We start from the raw sequence: 11,716 nt of genomic DNA, 5'->3' as shown, positions 1-11,716 counted from the left end.
CTTCACGGAGACTTCAGAGTTGTCTACCGCTGACGAAGCTTCTGTGAGAGAAGCGAAACGTCCATTTTTGTTTTTTACCCACAGGTACAGATGACGACTGACGGAACCCTTTCTACGATGGAACTTTCCTGTACGACTGAGAGCCTCCACAAGCATACGGCACACCTGACAATATCTCGCGGCACATCAGTGTGCCACAGCACAGGATTTGGAAAACATTGGTCTATACACAACTGTACATACATTTCTGTATTAATTTTAGTACATTTGGATAAGGGCATTTTTTTAATGTACAACCAAGGGATTGGATCCAGACTTGGTATCGGCAGATCCTTAAAACCAAAGACTCGGACTTGGGTGCCAAAAAAATTTAATCGGGACATCCCTACTCTCTTTGTCTAAACGGCTAAACAGTCCATCCTAAGTCTGCATTTTAATATCCAGTGTTCCGTATGACACAGGACCCCATGTGCTTGACACAAGTTAGTTTAATGTTCGAGTTAGTTTAATGTCCTTAAATTACAAAATTGCCTCATGGTGCACAAAAGTCCACGTGGCAAAGAGGAAAAATCACAAACCCGAAAGTAGCCGAAAATGTGAAATTTTCACATTCGCATAATAACAAATTCAACATGTGTGTTGTTACTGCTCCTCTGGTATGTTAAGGGACGCAGACAAGGATTTGGGCGCCTGTTAAAACATTGAGGCACTTTTTTTTAAGGCTGTAAAATAGATATAATTTTCATCATGTTGTTTCACTCACCATATGTCCTGTATGTGTCCCACAGGCCTCAGATGAGAAGCTCTCAGTAGACAGTGTGCTGCAGATGCCCAGCTCTGATGTACTGGACACAATGAAGCGCCTGGGCTCCAACTCTGAGGATCGTTCCCGCCTTACTGCTGCCCTCTCCTGTCTAAAGAGTCCCACAGAAACAGGTGAACCAAGAAACAGAACACTGTATTGATAGTCCTGCACGCCAACTGTGTTACGTCATACTGTGTGTGAAACTACAGATGCATTTGTCTTCTTTATTTGGCCTATGTCAAATGGCGTCCGGGAGGAACAACTTGACACTTTGGTCGATTTTTTTATTATATATATATATATATATATAATAAAAAATATAAATATGTATATATATATATATAGTCACAATTTCTTGCACTTGATCGAAAGAGACAAACTAGCCATTGTGTTTCACGTTTTATTTGAAGAATTGAAAATGTATGCAGTTGAACAATATCTATGTACCTTGTGATGAATCCGCAGACAGGAAATACAAAATTACTGGCCTCACATTACCCTAACGGCCTAATACTGGCTGGAAAGAGAATGGGAATCGAGATTTAGCAGCCAACACAACTACAAGTCACACGATTGACTAGCGATATTCAAACGTTTGGTCTCTGTACAAGCCCCTACTCCACTCCCGTGGAAGAAACCCCGCAAACAAACACGCGCGAGACACGCAGTGCATGTTTCCATCAGTGGTCAGTGAAACGGAAATCTGTCATTGATGACTGAGAAGGTCCGCCGGGATTCGCCCGGTTCGTGATGATTCGGTGACCGAAAAGCTACTTCCGTCAGTTTTTTTTTTTTTTTTTAATTCCCGCCATTCATCATTCATGAGCACCATGACTATGTAATGTGTTTAACGTCATTTGTATATATATGTATTTGACCAGAAAGAAAGGTTGAGGAAAAGCTGTATTTGCTTTTGAGCTAAAACTTTGCTGTCTGTTTATGGTCCATTATTGCCTTAATGAGTACACATGGTATACAAAATGGATGGTCAGATCCATTACAATGATGCAGAAATTGCCATCATTGATTGCGCATGATTGTGAATTTTAATTGAGCAATTATTAAATGTGATTATAACTTTGTTTTGGCACTATATGGACTGTACTAACATGTTTGTGTCTAATTCTGACTGATGAGTTGGAGATATGAGGCCTGATTCCCAACGGCGCATTCATTCCACCAACCAACAGTCCACAGTTAGGCACAGCCGATCCATCTCCATATCCGTGGTTCCGTGTTCGGGTGACAACCAACCTTACATACCTACTGAGGAAATGGTTGACGCCTTCTCATTGGCGCCAAGCACTCCCTCCAGAATCCCAGCTTCGAAGATACAAACCGCCAAAACGGTCCATACTCCACCACCGCCTTCCCGTAAGCTTCTGCAACTCCTGCCTATCTCCATCGGACCAACGCGAAGCAAGAGTCATGACTCACAAGCGGAGCCTGCAAACCACAAGTGGGTTGTTGCATTGTGTGTAACTTCTGTTCCAAAAAGGCGCAGCTCACATCGCAATTGGATTTTTAAAAAACACATATTACATCTTGCTTAGTATTGATGCACCCTCAAACGTGAACAGTGAAGTAGCAAAGGTAGTGAAACACACTATCTGTGTGACTTGACTCACGCCGAAAGAAAAGTTTATTTGGTATACGGTAGTTCTACTTTCATCTTGACTGGCAAACCGTTCGTTTGAGCATCCTTATCGTTAACACCAATTCATCTTTCAGCGACAGTAGTAGGACGACACAAGTCATCTACCTAAATGTTCAGATTGAAAGGGTATCCCAGCTTTAGTATACAATAGATGAAATAATAAGACAGAGGTGGAATTAACACAGAGATCTGTTTGTAAGTATTTGGACAAACAAACAAACAAACAGACAGACAGATAATGCTGCTGAGTGCGAGTCCCACTGCAAAACCAAATATTCAAAGTAAGACAAGTTGCTAAAAAGAGTTTGCTTCCTGAGGACTGTTAAGGTGACGTTGAGCAAGATATCAACTGCTCTCAGTTCCTCAAACTGTAGTAGAAAACCATGGTCCTAAATTTGAAGTGTTTTTTTTTAAACTATACTATGCTGTATTATATTATATTATGCTATGCTATGCTATGCTACAGGGAAGTTCGGTACCACATTTTTCAGGCCGATACCAGTACAAGGATTCCCTCTCTACGATACTAAGAACTGATAACGACATTTATGTTACATAATATTTATTATATACTGTATATATATATCATTTTATAACACAATGACAGAAAATTCTGACGAAAGATCAAAGACTTTTCTGTCTTTCTGACGCACCTGATAATTCACTGTTGTGTCAAACAGCTGCTGTGTAGCGCCAATGACTCAAAACAACAAACCTCTACACTACAATACAGCATTTCACAATCAATACGTATCAAATAAAATGACAAAAACATAGAAACTTAAAGTAAAATGCATGATACTCACCAGATGCTGATGAAAATCTCCTTTCTTTTCCCCCGCCTGTCTGTGTAAACTATCGAATTGCAAATTGAATACATGTGTAGAGATCTATTTCCGTGATTTGCTTCTTCATTCAAATTAGCTCAGACTTGAGAGAGCAAACAGCACAGTTTGGAATAATCATAATTGTTCTTCTGAGATTTCTGTCAACAGAAATACAGGTTGTGAGCTTCACTGCTAGCTGCTCTGTGTCTTTGAAGGGCCAACAAGAAGAACAAGGCGCTGGCTTCTATGCACTTTAATGGGAACAGTTTTGAAGATTCAAACCTGCGTTCACCCCTGCTGTCTGCCCGCACACACAGCCCCGTCCCTGCCTCGGCCCCGTACACGATGACCGCCGCCCCGACATCCCTGGACAGTGAGTTCAGTAGTTATCACATCAGGCATCCACTTGTATGGCACGTCTCATTTTATTGTTTAATTCACACAGTGCGTGCTGGTGTGTTTCACAGACCTCGCTGTACACAGGAGTTCACCTCAGACAGTGAGGCGAGATATCGGTTTGGCTGTTACCCACAGGTGAGTACTAACCTTAAAGGGATGCAACCAGGCAACATTGAACTGTGAGGCAGATGTGCTAACGGTTACCACATCAGATGCAGCTAACCAGTCGGCAGCTGTGGTCACCATTCCATTTTATATTTTTAATTTATTCGCATATCTAATAATAGCAGCCTGCATGCCATTTACAGTATGCAAAATCTAAAAATAGGAACAGTTATTATTTGCATCTTACGATGAGGGAAGTGGAGGGGTTAGGGCAGGGGTGTCAAACCTACAGCCCGCGGGCCGGAACAGGCCCCCAAGGAGCTTCGATCAGGCCCGCAGGATAATTTAAAAGTGAAAAAATACACGGATTTAATATTTTTAATAAGCTGCAATTCATGGATCATCCGCTAGGGGAACACAGTTTTGATCAGAGTAGAAGACAACATTGTTTTGATCAGAGAAGAAGTCAACAGCAGTCTCAGTCTGTCACTGAGACAGACCCAACACAGCAGTAAAGGCCAGCTACGTAATTGCTAGTGAAATAGCATTAGCATCAAAGCCGTATTCCGACGGTGACTTTGTTAAACGATGCATGATGAAGGCGGCTGAACTTGTGTGTCCCGAGAAGTGACAAGCTTTTGCCAACAAAGGAAATAAATGATATTTTGGTTATTTATAGCAGAGTAGGGTATAATTTTAATGGTCCGGCCCACATGACATCTACCAAGGCCGTATGTGGCCCACAATGTCAAATTAGTTTTGACACCCCTGGGTTAGGACTTTTGTGTCACAGGATATTGGTTCGGTTTTCTCCAAATGCCATGATGCTCTCATTCTTTGTGTAACCTTCCACTCACGATCACTACACAACTTTTCTCTTGTTAAATTTTGACCGTATCTCTTGAGACTGACTTTTTTTTTCAGTATACCACTTACTTCTCCAAATAGAGATTCTGGTAAGAAATCGACTTGATTATCGTAGTGGATTTTTTTTCTTTCCAGTTTGACCCCAATATATCGACGGGTGTTCATCTTCAACCAAATGACATTGTTTACATTTAGTGCGTACAGTTGAGATGAAGTATATAGTATTTATAGTTTAGAGCTTCAGCCTTATCAGCCCTATAATTGACTGATGATCCAGATCAGCAGTATGGACAATGGATAGGTGGTTTTCAACATAAAAAGTCTTTCTTCATTCTTCCTTTCAGATTTTCAACAAAATCGTGGCTCTCCCAGATATGCCAAGTGTGTGGCAAGAACATGATCTTTGGTGTGAAGTGTAAACATTGCAAGTAAGAAACTCATTATTTTTACCTTATGCATGATCATGATGATGATGATGATGTAGCATCTGCATTCTTCCTTTTTCTCTCTCCAGATTAAAGTGTCACAACAAATGTACCAAAGATGCTCCCTCTTGTCGGATATCATTTCTCACATGTAAGCAATGATCACGATCAGGGAAATAACATCTTAACTTAAACTTCCAATTTGCCACTACAAAAAAAAAAACATGCCCTATACATCACAATGTAAGACATCTGCTGCATTTGATTCAAGAAGTACGGATGCAACTTCAGTTAATATTATGGTGAAAGGATGATCATCAGGAGTGTCGCTGATTTGTAGCCCACTGGAAATCCCTTTTACTTTGGACGCCACCATTTCAGTGATGCAATCTGAAAATGGAATCTTGAGTCAAGAACTGCCCTGTTCAAAATCTGTTTAAAATTCAACATTACAATTGCTCTTTAACCCTTTCATGCATGCTGTAACCAGATAACATGATAAGGTGTCCACTGCAGTAACTGCTGTCCCTGAAAGGGTTAAAATGGGTTTCTACATGATGTGTCAACCATGGTATTTGTATGGTGAATTAACCCCCCCTTGTGGAGTGGAGTCACCCTCTGTAGAAGGGATGCAGAGATGGTGGTAGGGCAGGCATGTCCACCTCCGGTCCCCACTGGCTACTGTCCTGCCTGTTTTCCATCTCTCCTTGCTGCAACTCACCCGATTCAAATGATCAGCTCAACAGCCGGCACTGAAGCGGCATTAGAGCAATCCGAATTATTTGAATCAGGTGTTTTGCAGCCGGGAGAGATGGAAAACAGGCAGAACAGCGGCCCTTGAGGACTGAGTTTTGGCACCCCTGTGGTAGGGAAGCCACAGTTACATAAAGGAAAGCAAGTATGTTGGTGAACGAAGCCAAAATGTTGTCAATGAGCGTTCCTTTACGTTTGTTTTATTTGTGCACTGGAAGATTTGTGTGTGTTGTGAAAAAGCTGGTTACTTAATTCAAAAAATTCATTGCTTTTTCCGTATTTTTTTATAAAGCAAAATATTTGAAAGAAAATACAAGATCCACTTTGCTGTTTTTCGTCATATAGTTCTTGCTGCTGGGGTAGTGGGGCACTTAAGAGCCGCCTCTTTTGGTTCCCAAACAGCTCTTCAGATTATTTTTTTTGGGAGTGGGGGGGGGGGGGGGATTATATCAATTTGTTATTAATTTAAAAAAAACACAAAGAATCATGCATATACGCATGTAAAAAAATACACATACTGTTTTATCTGTTTATTTTAATTTATGACTTTTTTTCCTCCATATAGAGCTACAAAAATATTTAGTTCAAAAACCTTAGCTATTTTCAGCATAACATTTAATAATTTCAGATTTTAACTTTTTTTTTGTCCTAAACTAATTTAACCCTTTCAGGGACAGCGGTTACTCCACTGGACAGTTTACCATGTTATCAGGTTACAGGGTGCATGAAAGGGTTAAAATCTTTTTTTTTTTTTTTTTTTTCCTTGCCGATTACATTCTGCGTTTATATTGTCAATAAAGTTTAGCAGTGTCCAGATAGCACTCCCTTTCCTGCTGCTGTTTTCTTTAGTATTCCTTACGATCATTTTGGTGTTGTCTCTCCTTGGTCTGTTTCTCTCTGTTCAGTCTCTCTCCCCTGTGTGCTGTAACTGCCGCTACTTAGGCACTCTGCAGTCACAGACGAATTGAGATTCACATGAGAGTGAATGGAGCCGGCCGGCTCTTGTTGTTCACTTAAAATAAAAAATAAAAAATGGCTCTCAGAGCTGTTTCGTTTGCGACCAACACATCACTATCACACCGGGTGCCATTCAAGCTAGGACAGCCACTGCTAGTGGCAAAGAAGGATAGGTTAGCATTTAATTTGAAAGTCCGCTGTACATTCACATTGTCAATCTTTTCATTTGGTTGGTAGTGCCAAAGATGCGAAGGGCAGAATCAGTGCCGTCTGATATCAACAATCGTATTGATCACAAAGCAAAGATCCCACTGCAGTTTGGCACATTACCAAAGGCAATAACCAAAAGGGTATGTACAACTTCTGCTGCGCTGGAATTTGTGATCATCCATTCATCTGTCCATCTACCTATATCCATTTTCACACCACAGCAGCCTCCTAACCAGCTGGACTCCAGTAGTAACCCATCATCAGCCGCCTCCTCCACACCTTCCTCTCCAGCACGTTCCCAGCAGAGCAACCCACCCAGTGTCAGCACCACCCCCCCACTCAACACGTCTCCCCAAGGTTCCCAGGACGACAATTTTCACTTCCCAGGTCAACCCACTGTGGCTACTTCATATCTTCGCAAAAAAAAAAAAAAAAAAAAAAAAAATCATAGACATGGCATTTTTTTACATTCTCTCTTGTCCAAACTATTTAATGTTTTTAGCTGTTTTTTTAATATTATAAATCCATATATTGCTAATCATTTGGGAAGAAATGAATCCATCCATCCATCCTTAAATCATATATTAATCGGTATTTTGTTTGGACAGATTAGGTCATGTTATGTAACCACATTAACTGGCTTGTTTTGGGTTTCTGTCTGTCTTTGTCAAGTAATAAGTACAAATTTATAGCTTTCGATTTGAACTTACCACACTGATGTTACCAAACTTTAAACGCTTTACATGTAAAGAATAAGTCAGTTATGATACAAGTGCATGAGAAACATGACCTATTTCAGGGAAACAAAGAGGGATTCTGAAGTTATTTCTGTTTCTTTAACAGATGTCCCCAATTCCAAGAATACTGATAGTCAACAGTCTGACAGCTCCAACGGCTCTGGGTAAAATGCTCGAGCAGAATTTGTCTACTTGATGAAAAAGTGTCTAAATTAATTATTGTTTTTCTTAGAGTATCGCAGACAGCCATTACTGCGACGCAAGTAAAAGCACCTGAGCAAAACCAGGTTTGTACAGGCAGTCCATTTGACACTCTGGGGCATGCAGAGTGCGGGACCGATGGGGTGGCGGCCCTGGGCATGCACAATGACCCCCACTGACAACGAATATTATCAATGATAGTATGCCAGTGCTGATAGCTTTGTCTCGCAGAAGGTGCGTTTGCCATTGTTGGAGGGGCCATCGAAAAAAATCTTCTTTCCGACACTTATACAAATAAATTGCAAAAGCAAAGTAATTTTCCTCTTGTAACTTAAAACTTAACATCAAATGCACTTTTAAACCATGTCTAAGTCATTCACAGTCAGCGTACAATATTATGTAACACTGAAGGCAGAGTGTCAGAGTCCAAAAGTTTACCTTCTAAAAGTTGAGGTGGTAAGTACAACCAGTTACAGTCTTATAAAGTGCACACGCAAACAGGAAACCATTAAAAAAATAGTTGCAGTTACAATTTAGTTCTGCTCTTACTTCTCTTTCATCATAGAGAAATATTCACTCACCGTTATTTCGATCAATGAATGTTGTTCTTTTCATTCTTAGCGTGCAGATGAGCATCATTCTGCTGGAGAGGACCAAAGCAAAAGCTTCTCCAACGAGGACTTTGATGAAGATGGCCTGGAAGACCTACCTCCGTCTATTTGTCGGCGTAGGACCGTTGGCCGTTGGAGCGGGGAACTCAACCGCAAAGCCAGTCAGACCAGCGTCTACCTGCAGGAATGGGACATCCCATATGAGGAGCTGCAGCTCGGAGAGCTTGTAGGAAAGGTGAAGATGCAGATGTGCCTTACTTTCAGCAAAAAGATAATATGACATACACAGGACACCTAATACTGTCCATTACAAATGATCAAGGATACCGACATAAACCCAGAGAGGGAATTTGTAAACTTCAGTAGCACTCAGCACATCAAGACCTCAGCCAAGAAGAACCGTTTAAGGGACAGCGGTTACTCCAGTGGACAGCTTATCATGTTATCAGGTTACAGAAGGGACCAGCAACCCAAAATGTTGAAAGAGCCATATTGGACCAAAAAACAAATATGTCTGGAGCCGCAAAAAATTAAAAGCCTTATAATGAAGGCAACACATGCTGTTAGCTGTATTAGCCTACTATCAAAATGACTAAGTTGGGTACAAATACACAAAGAGTCTTCATGATTAAATGTTTTTTTTTCCCTGCAGAGCATCCTGTAGAGCAGTGTTTTTCAAACTTTTTTGAGCCAAGGCACACTTCTTTCATTGGAAAAATCTCGCGGCACACCACTAGCTGAAAATGTGAAAAAAAAAAAAAAACGCTTATTTGAATAATTAATGTGTTATATTGTTACTATAACCGTTTTTAGCATTGAAGAATGACATTATAACAGCTTGAATTGGAATCAAATGAACACAAAGAAAAAAGTATTTTCTCATCTTTCATATTTATTGTTTCACTGTCATCCTGCATTCATGCGTCACAAATTCGCTTGTCTCTCGTCTAAACATAAGGCAATTGGCTGGCTGTTGCTGCTCCCTAGCGGTATGGGAGGGTACTACACGATTACTTTCTGTGCGATAGACCACACAGGCATACAAATTGGATATTTTCCGGCGGCATACTTGACAATGTCTTGCGGCACACTTGTGTGCCGCGGCACAAAGGTTGAAAAACACTTATGTAGAGCAGGGGTGCCCAACCTTTTTTGACCGAAGATCTACTTTTCCATCAACCAGCCTCCCAAAATCGACCCGTTACCGCACGCACCCATACTTCCGCACTTACACACGCATGCCATAATGACCAACAGCCATAATGGCCCCTCAGATGAAGAAAGCATGGGACGCACTTTTGCACCGTTAGCTATCGTAGCTCACGTGTACCGTTTAAAACTGCTTCTCTTGGGTCTCCAGATTTCCATTCTTTGCCAGTACCCTCGGTGAATTGTACATGAAACATCGTGTTTGTTTTGTTTCTTTTTGGGGTTTTTTGTTTGTTTTTTTTCCTGCAACAGCCACCTGCCTGGCATCCCGTTCTGCTAATAGAAATGTGTGTTGCAGGCTGTGACGCAAATCTTCGTTGACAAAAATGTTGAAATTAAATATTTATTCTACACATTTTTACAGCATTGGAAAATGTTAAGAATGTTTGTCATGTTTGTCCTCCTACAGAAACCGTATTAAAACAAAAAATATATTTCCCTTCCCCATCTTCCATTTTCAAACATTTTTGAAAAAGCTCCAGGGAGCCACTAGGGCAGCGCTAAAGAGCCGCTGGTTGCCGACCCCCGGGTTACAGGGTGCATGAAAGAGTTAAATTGACAACACAAAATAGAGCATATTTGGGTTTTGGCTTGAATATGTTCTGCCAAGTGGCAGGTTTCTGCAATCAGCAGCGTGCACACCGATGACAATGAGGCAATGGATGGCAGTGACTGGTCTTTCTGTGAAGACATACATCTCGCTCACAGCTTCTGTAGTTAACTCTTTTCTTTTCGACACCTTTGGCTTTAACTCAACCTCAATCAAGACAAAGAGTAGTGCAACCTGGACACACTGTCAGTGATGTTCCCGGGGTCATAGGGTGTTTCGGGTCTTACATCAGACAACCTCACCCGGGAGACCCAGACAGGGATGATCAGGCCCCGACTTGTGTCCCGGTAGCGCACTGCGCTACATGTCCCCACTCCTTAGTCACCATGAAGCCTTTTCAGCAGCCTTGAGGATGGTTTTGATGGCCCCACGCCTGTGCAGTCCGCAAATGCCTAAGAGTCCCATACCTGGTATAGAGACTGTCCTGCGAAGCCCCTGCAGCCCACTTCAATAGGCTCCAGCGGGCCTTCCATCCTTTCCGCCGGCATGCCGCTATGAGGTCTGCCTACTTGGCTGTCTTCCTCTACTCGATTTTCCCGGGGGACAGTTAACTCAGTAACATATGTAACCTGCAATTTACAGAGGATGACAAATTTAAGTTTTTTTCCTGTATCTTATTAGGCTATACTAGGTCACAGATTATAATTACCGGTAATAAACCAACAAAATGGCAATCAAAACAATAGCTCTCGCCCTCATATGAGTACGAGAAAAAAATTGTAATCATCAATCATAGTTTGAACACTGTGAAATAGGATGTGATGTATATTTTTGCAAGTGGTAGAGCAGACATCTGTGTAAAACACCAAACATGAGTGGCTTTTGACTCTCCAGGGCCGATGGGGGAAGGTGTTCAGGGGTCGCTGGCACGGCGAGGTAGCCATTCGCCTTGTGGAGGTGGACGGCAATAACCAGGAGCACCTGAAGCTTTTTAAGAAGGAGGTGATGAACTACAGGCAAACCAGACATGAAAACGTCATCCTGTTCATGGGCGCCTGCATGGCCCCGCCCCACCTTGCTATTGTCACAAGGTAGAACTAAGATGTTTATATTCTGCTTCCGTTTTTTTTCTTACTCCCTCTAATACACAAAAACACAGAAGTTATTATTTCTGAGTGGAAAATGTCTGTGACAATGCTGCATATTTTGCTTTGCAGTTTCTGTAAAGGGGTTCCTTTATTCTCTTTTGTAAGAGAAAGAGGCCATTTGTTGGATATAAATAATACCAGGCAGATTGCACAAGAAATTGTCAAGGTAAGAGGCAGCAATTTAGAATGTGTAAAATGGAAATAAAAGTATACAATGATTTGCAAATCCTTTTCAACTATATATATATATATATA

General features: G+C 41.3%; 1 protein-coding gene across 1 annotated transcript in view; it reads left to right on the top strand.

The window, feature by feature from the left end:
* The window catches only part of LOC109510784 (kinase suppressor of Ras 1-like), a 37,007-nt gene that overhangs the window by 18,476 nt on the left and 6,815 nt on the right, over nt 1-11,716 (top strand). The window contains exons 2-14 of the mRNA XM_019861360.1: nt 789-936; nt 1,943-2,264; nt 3,505-3,662; nt 3,757-3,823; nt 5,005-5,088; nt 5,175-5,236; nt 7,033-7,145; nt 7,227-7,392; nt 7,846-7,906; nt 7,975-8,029; nt 8,565-8,789; nt 11,208-11,404; nt 11,531-11,627. Of these exons, the coding sequence (XP_019716919.1) occupies nt 789-936; nt 1,943-2,264; nt 3,505-3,662; nt 3,757-3,823; nt 5,005-5,088; nt 5,175-5,236; nt 7,033-7,145; nt 7,227-7,392; nt 7,846-7,906; nt 7,975-8,029; nt 8,565-8,789; nt 11,208-11,404; nt 11,531-11,627 (1,755 nt within the window). The remainder of the gene's footprint in view (nt 1-788; nt 937-1,942; nt 2,265-3,504; nt 3,663-3,756; nt 3,824-5,004; nt 5,089-5,174; nt 5,237-7,032; nt 7,146-7,226; nt 7,393-7,845; nt 7,907-7,974; nt 8,030-8,564; nt 8,790-11,207; nt 11,405-11,530; nt 11,628-11,716) is intronic.

This window comes from Hippocampus comes, unplaced genomic scaffold, assembly GCF_001891065.2.
Source record: "Hippocampus comes isolate QL1 unplaced genomic scaffold, H_comes_QL1_v1.1 scaffold122, whole genome shotgun sequence".
Lineage (NCBI taxonomy): Eukaryota > Metazoa > Chordata > Actinopteri > Syngnathiformes > Syngnathidae > Hippocampus > Hippocampus comes.
Note: the sequence above shows the minus strand (reverse complement) of the source record. Positions and strands in the feature narration are given on the sequence as shown.